Below are 11,548 nucleotides of genomic sequence, written 5' to 3' on the forward strand. Positions count from 1 at the left end.
TTCACATGCAGCCTTAAAACATGGATACAAATGCCCATTCACTGTTTGTACTTTCTCAAAAGATTTATAACCTTTACACACTGTGAGTAGCATGCGTATGACAATTTTTTTTAATAATGCGAATACATGAAGTTAAATATAGGAGTTAGATGGCAAAATTGCTTTGATTTCTCCCCCACTAGCGCTTTCATTGCCTATCGGTAATATTGAATTGATATATATATAAATATACTTACATTGTACGGAATAAATGGTTGACATTGAGGTAAAGCCACCATGCAGATCCACAAGTATGGAGTGCCCCATCTACTGAGATCAAGGGGTGGTTTAAATTTTTTCGATGGCTATAGGGGCATGGTGAGTTCTTCTTTGTTTTTATAACAATTGGATAAGCAAATTTTCTGCTTTTGACTTGCTTTCATTTACAGTGGCATTATTAATTGTGAGAGAGAGAGAGAGAGAGAGAGAGAGAGAGAGAGAGATGACCTCATAATCTTGCATAAATGATTAGTGAAGTGTAGTGTCATATTTGATATCACGAGTAATGTTGCATAGGATGGATGTGGCAAGGAGATCGTTTTTATTTATTTATGGCGATAAGACAAGATATTGAAGGCATTAGTCTTGACGTTTGCTATAATATAGTCATCATTGTTTACTATAATTTACTTAATTTTCATGGCTCAATTATAGAACCCCCCGTCTTGGGAAGGACAAGAAACATCTCTAATGATCGAACTATTAGAGTGTACATGTGTATTACGGTATAAAATTTATTTTTTTGTAATTTTTATGTTTAATTATAACTATAAACTATTATTGATACATTTTTTTGAAATAGGTAATATCTTTATTTTTTGGAACCTAGATTATTGCTAGGTTTGTATGCTCTAGACGCTTATAAACGAGAGCTTTGGTCTCCTTGGAATCTACAATCTAAGATTGCAAATGATTGCGGATCAGCTTCATGTAGATGTAATGTTTGTAGACTATGAAAAGCCTAATAAGTTAGATTTTCGGTGCATAGGGACACTGGACATTAAGTTTTTTTTAATTTGCCGTTTATAAGCCTGTTCAAACGCCATTCGTCTCAAATATTGATCCACTAAATGAGTTTTGTAAGGTTTTATCTTTCAACTTTTTTATTCTTTGAAATTATATCTTGCAATAGCTACTGTTATTATCTTATATATATATATTTATTTAGACAGATGGAGGCGAGGAGTATAGGCTTCCAAGGAGAGATAATCCAGTCACTCGAAGATTGTTTTAATGGTTTGCTCACATGTGTTTGGTTGTCACCACTACACTAGGTTGGAATGCTACATGCATATATATGTCAAGTTTGTGGTGCTTATTCAAAGAAAAGTAAGTGTTTTAGGAGCTCTGATATTATGGCAAGCATGGTGTGTTCATATATATATATATATATATATATATATATATATATATATATATATATATATATATAAGTTGTCAAGTTGAGGACTATGAGGTCCAAAGTGAGCTTTAAATATAAGGCCCTTTTCTACTCTTGCCCATCGGAGATGGGTCATGCCACTAGTATGGGAAAAAACACAAAGATTATCTATGTAAAGATCACGTAGAGAAGAGAAAATGCAAGCTCTTATGAAAAAAACGCATGATTGATACGGCTGTAGCAAAAAGGAAATATGCATAGAGGTGAAATATATCTTTGAGGAGAAATAAAAACAAAAAGGAAAACGCATAGAGGTGAAACATATCTTTGAGGAGAAAAAGAAACATAGAAGAGAGCTTACCCTTGCTCTGATACCATATTGGATATCACATGAGATTGATACCATATGGGATATCACACGAGATTGCACATAGAGCTGTGGAGGATGAAATATCATCATCATGGTGAAGTGTGTGTGTTGTCGAGAGAGAGAGAGAGAGAGAGAGAGAGAAACCTACAAGCAAACCTATTCAAGCAAGCATCCATCTAGCATGCATGAATCTAATAGCATCATACAAGCAAGCAAGAAGAGGGAAGCAGGAGAGCTTATTAAGGGAATGATTGTGTATTGCTTATTGTCAAACATAACTTATATACAAATGATTGGTTTTCACACTAGGCCAGCCAAACTTAAAAATGGTCCGGCCTCTATTACTAGCCTTAAGTAAGTCCGTAGACTTTTCCTATTTGACATTAAGCACATGATAAGGCCGCCTTTATGTGTTCCACATTGTCCTACAAAAGATAAGTGCATGTTCGCACACGGGTAAGATGGTAAAGTGCCTTTACGATAGGTCAGATGAGTGAATCCATGTTAACCAACAGAGTGGTTAACAACACTTCTCTTCAAGTTAAGTCTTGCTTAGTGTCTTAGGGATTGGAAGTCTAAAAAGAATGGTGTTTAATTGGAAGTTTGCATGATCTTATTAACTCTCACTACATCGTAGAGTAACTTGGACATTAAACTACACACTTTGAGTGTAGTTTAGTGTTTCTTAGTGTAGTTGCTTGATGCAAGAGTACATCTCTTGGCAGGGCAAACAGCCCAAGAGAGAACACACATCTCGTCAAGTTGAGCCTTGCTTAGGGTCTTAGGGGTTAGAAGTCTAAAAAGAATAGTATTTAATTGGAAGTTAAGTTTTGCTTTAGTGTCTTAGGGATTAGCACAGACTTCTCTTCAAGTTAAGTCTTGCGTAGTGTGTGTCTAAAAAGAAAAGTGTTTAATTGGAAGTTCATAAGAATAATGTAGGATCTTATCAACTCTCGCTATGTTGTAGACTACCTTGGACACTAAACTAAAAAAATTCCTTCATTGCATGCTATTCTTACCACTATTCCTACATTGTGCACCATTAGTCTTGCATTGCACACTTAGGTAACTAACAAGATTCTCATCTATTTCCTCCTTGATGGTTTAAAATGCTTTTTAGCATTTGTTATTCCATGCAAACATAAATTCCTTCTTAGCTAAATCTATCAAAGGGCTAGCTATCTTAGAAACATCCTTGATGTGTCTCCTCTTGTACTGAGCTAGTCCAAGAAAACTCACATCTTTGTCACATCAAGGAGTGTGGCTATTCTAAGATTTCGCTGACCTTTGTTAGGATCCAAATGTATATGCTTTTTGGATATTACACGTCCTAGATAAGACAATTTAGACTCTAGTGAAGAAACATCTAGACATTTTTTGTATAAAGCTTATTATCTCTTAGCTTTTACAAAGCCTTTTGAAGGTGTACTTCAAGTAAGTTCATCTTCATTCTTGATATTACACATCCTAGCTAGACAATTTGGACTAAGCTTTTATAAAGCCTTCTAAAGATGTTCTTCATTCTTGAAATACACATCTTCCACGATTGTATTTGGCAAACCAAAAGGTAAAATATCGAACTCGTAGTGTCCATAATGATTATAGAAGGTTTTTTAAAACACTAGTCTTGTAATTGAGCCATTATGATTTGATGAAATCTTTGCACCTAGTGAATTTAGGATTTATCATATTACTAAAAATAACATAAACATGTCCTTATTGTGAAGAAAATGTGCATTAAAAAGTGTGTTTTATCTAATGACCTAAATATGTATAGAAGAATTTTGTATTATATTTGTAGTGTTTAAAATTTTGTTTAAGTATTTCTTCTTCTTCTTTTTGGGCATAAGTGGCTAAATGATGAAGAGTACATTATTATAAAAGAAATTAGCACTTGATTACTATTATTAACTAATATCTTGTATTGAGAATATTTTCCTAGTATTTAAATGTCTTCCAGTTTAAATGTCATAATTTTCTTTCTTCTTTTACAAGACTAGGGTTAAATATGTCTTCCACTTTTATCCAAATTTAGTGATTTCCAAACCTAAGGTGGATGTTTGAAAAAACTATGGCCTTAGCCAAGTGTACTAACAATTCATGTAATTATGGCCTTACCGTCTCATAATTAATACAAGCAGTAAGGATACACATGGAGTGCCAAGGTGAGGATATACATGGAATGCACAACCTTGGCAGAGGAGCATGTCCAAAACCCACTAGTAAATAATGGTGCTTTCCTAGCAAATGCCTAAAACCCACTAGTAAATCTACAGTGCTAGAGCAGTGCAGAAGCCAAATCCTAAACCGTTCCCTGTAGCACACGAGACTCCACTAATACCAAACCACAAACACAAGGAGCTATCATGGAGTGCCAAGGTGAGGATACACATGGAGTTCACGAGGAGCATATATGCCCAAAACCCACTGCTTTTCCAGCAAATGTCTAGAACCCACAAACCACAAACACAAGGAGCTATCATTACTGATGGGGCGCGACGCAGGGAAACTGCCTCTCCATCATCATTTCAAGTAAAAGGGGCTTTGGCTACTGCAGCTGCACTGCCATCACCACTTCATCCCCACAAATACACTTTCTTTTCTCAAAGACATAATGCATTTTGCGTTTCTGACGAGAATTCTTCACTGGTGTATAATTGCCCTTGCCCCTGGAGATCTTGGACATATACACGAGTGTCCCTTGGATGTATTTATTAGGGTACACTCAATACCCAACTTCTCACTGGGACTGTAACACATCTTCATCAAAAATGTCACGTGACACCCAACTAGGAACATACCCTACCTCTTTCATTTAAAGGAAAGATTTTCTCACTTTGCCAAAATGCTTCGCTTTTGAAATTTCTATTATCCCAAATAAAAAAAATGCAATGATCCCAGTGGTGTCATCTCGGTCCACCAGCAATGTCCAGCCTCTCCTATGCTTGTTTGTCCACTCTAATCGCCTCATTCCTCGTGTGCCTCAGCGCCTGCATAGATGTGAGACATTAAGACATAAGCCGCAGCATCCTTTTCATCCAAGCGCATTGCATGTTCAAAGGCCTGCTTTCCAAGCTCCACATTTCCACAATTTTTACAAGCTCCCAGCACAGTATGCCATACCACAAGATTTGGACACAATGGCATCTTCTTGATCACTGCTACTGCCTTGTCTAATTGGCCTACACGGCAAAGAAGATCAACCATGCCAGTGTGGTGCTCAGGAGTTGGAACAATGCCGTAGTCTTTGCTCATAGCCTCAAAGTACATCTGGCTCTTCTTAAATAGACCTGTGCGACTGCATGCATTGAGAACAATAATGAAGGTGACCGCATCTGGCTTTACTCCTTCCCCTAGCATTCTGTCAAAGATGAGAAAAACATTTTCACTTTCTCCGAGCTGGGCATACCCTGCCATTAGTGAATTCCAGGAGACTATGTCCCGAACTGGGAGCTTGTCAAACACTTGCTGAGCTATGGAAAGCAAACCACTTTTGGCATACATATTGACTAAGGTGTTGCCGACAACAAGGTCTCTTTCTATAAACCCCTTTCTTTCAATCTCAGCATGTATTTCTCTTCCCTTGTCTGTGACTCCTATGCTGCTACAAGCTTTCAAGCTGCAAACAAGCGTGACAGCATCTGGAGAGACACCCTCGAGTTGCATCTGCTCAAAACACTTGAGTGCTTCCTCACCATGCCCATGTTCAGCATATCCTACAATTAGTGCAGTCCATGAGACCACGTCTCGAACTGGAAGCTTGTCAAACACTTCCTGTGCTTTGGCAAGTGTGCCACATTTGGCATACATATCAACCAAGGTAGTGCCAACAACAGTGTCTCTCTCCAACAAACCCATTCTTTCAATCTCAGCATGTATTTCTTGGCCCTTGTCTGTGGCTCCTATGCTGCCACAAGCTTTCAAGCTGCAAACAAATGTGGCAGCATCTGGAGACACACCCTCCAATTGCATCTGTTTAAAACACTTGAGTGCTTTTTCGCCATGCCCATGTTCAGCATAGCCTGCAATTAGTACAGTCCACGAGATTACATCTCGAAATGGAAGCTCGTCAAAAAATTGCCGTGCTATATCAAGGGAGCCACATTTGGCATACATATCAACCAAGGTGTTGCCAACAACAAGGTCTCTTTCCAACAACCCCTTTCTTTCAACCTCAGCATGTATTTCTTGGCCCTTGTTTCTGGCTCCTATGCTGCCACAAATTCTCAAACTGCAAACAAATGTGACAGCATTCGGGGAGAAACCCTCCAATTGCATCTGTTCAAAACACTTCAGTGCTTCCTCACCATGCCCATGTTCAGCATATCCTGCCATTAGTGCAGTCCACAAGACTGTGTCTCGAATAGATAGCTTGTCAAACACTTGTTGTGCTATGGCAAGCAAACCACATTTGGCATACATATTGACCAAGGTGGTGCCAACAACAAGGTCTCTTTCTAACAACCCCGTTCTTTCAATCTGAGAATGTATTTCTCGGCCCTTGTCTATGGCTCCTATGCTGCCACACGCTTTCAAGCCGCAAACAAATGCAATAGCATCTGGAGAGACACCCTCGAGTTGCATCTGTTCAAAACATTCAAGTGCTTCTTCACCATGCCCATGTTCAGCATATCCTGCAATTAGTGCTGTCCACGCGACTATGTCTCGAACCGGAAGCTTGCCAAATACTTCCTGTGCTTTGACGAGTGTGCCACATTTAGCATACATAGTGACCAATGTGGTGCCAACAACAAGGTCTCTTTCCAACAACCCCTTCCTTCCAATCTCAGCATGTATTTCTTCACCCTTGCCTGAGGCTCCTATGCTGCCACAGGCCTTCAAGCTGCAAACAAATGTGACAGCATCTGGAGAGACACCCTCCAAGTGCATCTGTTCTAAACACACGAGTGCTTCCTCACCATGCCCATGTTCAGCATATCCTGCAATTAGTGCTGTCCACGAAACCACATCTCGAACTGGAAGCTTGTCAAACACTTGTTGTGCAATGTCAAAGGAGCCACATTCGGCATACATATGGACCAAGGTGTTGCCAACAACAATGTCTGTTTCCAACAATCCCTTTCTTTCAATCTCAGCATGTATTTCTCGGCCTTTGTCTATAGCTCCTATGCAGCCACAAGCTTTCAAGCTGCAAACAAATGTGACAGCATTTGGGGAGACACCCTCGAGTTGCATCTGTTCAAAACACTCGAGTGCTTCCTCATCATGCCCATGTTCAGCATATCCTGTGATTAGTGCAGTCCAAGAGACAACATCTCGAACTGGAAGCTTGTCAAACACTTGCTGTGCTATGGCAAGCAAACCACATTTGGCAAACATATCGACATAGATGTTGCCAACAACAAGGTCTCTTTCCAACAACTCCTTCCTCTCAACATCAGCATGTATTTTTCTGCCCTTGTCTGTGGCTCCTATGCTGCCACAAGCTTTCAAGCTGCAAATGAATGTAACAGCATCTGGGGAGATGCCCTCAAGGTTCATCTGTTCTATACACTTCAGTGCTTCCACCCCATGCCCATGTTCAGCATATCCTGCCATTAATGAATTCCATAAGACAACATTTCGAATTGGAACTTTCTCAAACACTTCACGTGCTTTGGCAAACAAGCCACATTTAGCATACATATCAACCAAGGTGGTGCTAACAAGAAGGTCTCTTTCCAATAACCCTTTTCTTTCAACCTCGGCATGTATTTCTCTACCCTTGTCCGCGGCTCCTATGCTGCCACAAGCTTTCAAGCTGCAAACAAATGTGATAGCATCTGGAGAGAGACCCTCCTGATGCATCCGTTCAAAAAACTTGAGTGCTTCCTCACCCTGCCCATGTTCAGCATATCCTGCAATTAGTGCATTCCATGAGACAATGTCTCGAACTCGAAGTTTGTCAAACACTTCCTGTGCTTTGGCAAGCAAGCCACATTTAGAATACATATCAACCAAGGCAGTGCCAACAACAATGTCTCTTTCCAACAACCCCCTTCTTTCAATCTCATCATGTATTTCTCGGCCCTTGTCTGCGGCCCCTATGTTACCACAAGCTTTCAAGCTGCAAACAAACGTGACAGAACTTGGGGAGACACCCTCAAGTTGCATTTGTTCAAAACACTTGAGTGCTTCATCATTACACCCATGTTCAGCATATCCTGCGATAAGTGCAGTCCACGAGACTACATCTCGAACTGGAAGCTTATCAAACACTTGTTGTGCTATGGCAAGCGAGCCACATTTGGCATACATATCAACCAAGGTGGTGCCAACAAGGTCTATTTCCAACAACCCCTTTCCTTCAATTTCAGCATGTATTGCTTGGCCCTTGTCTATGGCTCCTATGCTGCCACATGCTTTCAAGCTGCAAACAAATGTGACAGCATTTGGGGAGACACCCTCGAGTTGCATCTGTTCAAAACACTTGAGTGCTTCCTCACCATGCCCATGTTCAGCATATCCTGCAATTAGCGCTGTCCACGAGACTACATCCCGAACTAGAAGCTTGTCAAATGCTTGTTGTGCTTTGGTAAGCAAGCCACATTTGGCATACATATCAACCAAGGTGTTGGCAATGACAAGGTCTCTTTCCAGCAACCCCATTTTGGCAACCTTGGCATGTATTTCTCGGCCCTTGTCTGTCGCTCCTATGCTGCCACAGGCTTTCAAGCTGCAAACAAGTGTAACAGCATCTGGAGAGACACCCTCGAGTTGCATCTGCTCAAAACGCTCGAGTGCTTCCTCACCTTGTCCATGTTCAACATACCCTGTGATTAGTGCCGTCCATGAGACTACATCTCGAATTGGAAGCTTGTCAAACACTTGTTGTGCTTTGGCAAGCGAGCCAAATTTGGCATACATATCAACCAAGGTGCTCCCAAGAAAAACATCTCTTTCGAGCAACCCTGTTCTGGCAGCTTTCACATGTATTTCACGGCCCTTGTCTATAGCTCCTATGCTGCCACAAGCTTTCAAGCTGCAAACAAATGTGACAGCATCTGGAGAGATACCCTCCAATTGCATCTGTTCAAAACATTTGAGTGCTTCCTCACCTTGCCCATGTTCAGCATATCCTGTGATGAGTGCAGTCCACGAGACTACGTCTCGAACTGGAAGTTTGTCAAACACTTCATGTGCTTTCACAAGCGAGCCACATTTCGCATACATATCGATCAAGGTGCTACTAACAAAAAGGTCTCTTTCAAGCAACCCCAATCTCGCAACCTTGGCATGTATTTCGACGCCCCTTTCTAGATCTTTCAGCTTAGCACAGGCCTTCAGTAAGGCCACAAAAGTATGTCCACTGGGATGCACACCATCGTCTTTTTGCATTGTCTGGTACAAGGTGAAAGCATGCCATGGCTTTCCACATTTGATATAGCCAGTGATGAGGGAATTCCAGGACCACTCATTCCGATACACCAACCTGTCAAAAACCTGCTGGGCATCACATATGCTTCCAACTTCCACGAACAGTGGGATGAGGTAGTTCCCCAGTGATCTATGAGCTTCCAGCCCACTTTCGCACATGTGGGCATGCAAGCGGAGCGCATGCGTCCGAGCGTGTGCTCGATCAGTCTCCTTTCTGCAACTGAGCAAGATGCGTGCAAAGCCCTCAACCGAAGGCTGGGGCAGTAACCCATCTTCCAACGAAGGTGGTGTTTCCTCTAAGCCAAGAAGCCTCCAACCAGAGCCAGTATTGTTGTTCACTTCTTCTTCTTCTTCTTCTTCTTGAGCATTGTGCATTCCCTCAATCGCACAAGGCTCTTCTGTGTCCTCGAGCCTCGGCCTGTCTGCAACCCAACTTGGGTTGTACCAGCCATCCACCCATAGCGACTCCTCGGTAAGCTTGAGCTTGAAATCCGGGGCCCTTGGTTTTGTGTGTAACACGCACATCACGCCTCCGTCTAGCTAAGCAAGAGAGCATCAGCATCATCACTCGCTCGGAGGGGACTTACTGCGTTGTTTCGGTTGATCCACCAGAGGGAGGGATCCCTCGAGCGGTCCTTCCACAAGCGCTCTGTCCGTGCTCCTCGGAATGTCTGCATCTCCTACGTATTGCAAACGTGAATGAGAGTGCCCAAACGCCCAACTCAAAAAGAGGAAAGACATTGGAATATGACTCTCTTTAAATATAATCTGTTATAAATAATTATTATTATTGGGGATTACAAAAATTTTAACTACATTAACTAGCTTAGTTCTAGTGGCAAAAGATTTCAAAACAGTCCTCTTGTTTCTTCTTCAAATCTCCTTTAGACTTTATCTACAACGAGAGCTTTCTTATAAGCTCCTTTCAAAAACTAGCCTATTACCTGCATCCTAAGTGTATCAATGCACTATGAAGGTTTCCCACATGTTAAGGAGTGCTTTAAGCACTTTTTCACCAACTAACATGTTGGTTATCAGATGGCCACCATGCTGGTTTAACTACTGCGCTTCTTTAACCACCACCATGCACTTATTTAATCAACCACCTCGCTTGTTTAATCAGCCACCTTGCTTGTTCGATCAACCACCTTGCTTGTTCAACTAACTTGCTTATTTGATCAACCACCTTGCTTGTTCAACTAGCCACCACACTTTTAACTAGAAACCTTCCTTGTTTGTCACCTAGTCTTCCACACCAAAAACCACTAGCATGCTGGTCATTTAATCTTAAATTTCAATGTCCCCCTCAAGATTAAAATGACTTGCAACATGAAACAAAAAAAAATGTTTTCGAAATTATCACCAATTAATCTACTCCTAATGGGCTGAAGGGAAAAGAAAAGAAAAGACAGATTGAGGATCTATCTGAGACTGAGATCAATCAGTACATTAAGTGTCAAACTTATCTGAAAAGAGGATGATAAGTTGGTTGAGGAGAGAGAAAAAGAGGCCATATGGAAATCCTGCAACAACAGGAGGATGCCAGACAGATATCTATTTGGTTAGCTAAAGAGAGGGGGAATAGGGTAGTGCTAGGACAGGTTAGGGATGAGAAAGGCCAAGAGATGGGTGATATTGACCAGATTGTTATGAAATGGGTGGAGTTCCTTGGGTCCACATTGAGCTTGAGAGAGGATTGTTCCCAAGGGAGATTTTAGGTAGAGAGCACGTTATTAGACATGGTTAGTAAGAGGGTGGAGGTTGACAGAGCTAACGGGTTAGAAAGACAAGCGGACACGGATGAATGTTGGCTGGCCTTACATAAGCTTGGGAAGGAGAAATCTCCTAGGTGGGATGGGTTATCTATGGAGTTCTTCATTGCCTTCTGGCCCTCTATGAAAGACTCGATTTGGATCATATGCAAGGATGCTTTTGCCCACAGGAAGGCTGGACAAGGATTTGAAGGAAGTAGTTGTGAAGCTAATCCCCAAATAGGCTTCTTGTCATAACCATTGGAGACCTATTACTTTGCTCACTGTGGTTTACAAGGTATTAGCAAAGGACATTGCTATAAGGATCAATCATGTCCTGCAAGAGGTGATATCGAGAAAACAATTTGGGTTTATTAACGAAAGATCTATTTATGACAATATATTTGTTGCTATGTTGGGTAGGGAAGTGGCTTAGAGAATTGATCAAAAGTGTGTCTTGTTTCAGCTGGACTTGGAGAAACCTTATGACAGAATCCACTGGTCTCTTGTGGCCAGGGTGATGGAAAGGTTGGGGTTTGGTAATAGGATGGCTACTTGCGTATACACTCTCGCTTGCTCTGGTGGGGACAATCCAAGCTTCTGCTGAATGGAAGAATGGTTGGGGGATTC

The 11,548-nt window shown here is 41.4% G+C and overlaps 1 protein-coding gene across 1 annotated transcript; it reads right to left on the bottom strand.

Annotated features, from left to right (window-relative positions):
- Window positions 1-3,887: 3,887 nt before the first annotated feature.
- LOC147630359 (pentatricopeptide repeat-containing protein At4g13650-like) lies at window positions 3,888-9,895 on the bottom strand. The gene has a single exon (XM_086810218.1). The coding sequence runs from the start codon at window positions 9,690-9,692 to the stop codon at window positions 4,758-4,760; it is 4,935 nt and encodes a 1,644-aa protein (XP_086666344.1). The 5' UTR covers window positions 9,693-9,895; the 3' UTR covers window positions 3,888-4,757.
- Between the last annotated feature and the right edge of the window lie 1,653 nt (window positions 9,896-11,548).

Source organism: Cibotium barometz, chromosome 16 (genome assembly GCF_041138505.1).
Source record: "Cibotium barometz isolate CiBa-2024 chromosome 16, ASM4113850v1, whole genome shotgun sequence".
In the NCBI taxonomy this organism is placed as follows: Eukaryota; Viridiplantae; Streptophyta; class Polypodiopsida; order Cyatheales; family Cibotiaceae; genus Cibotium; species Cibotium barometz.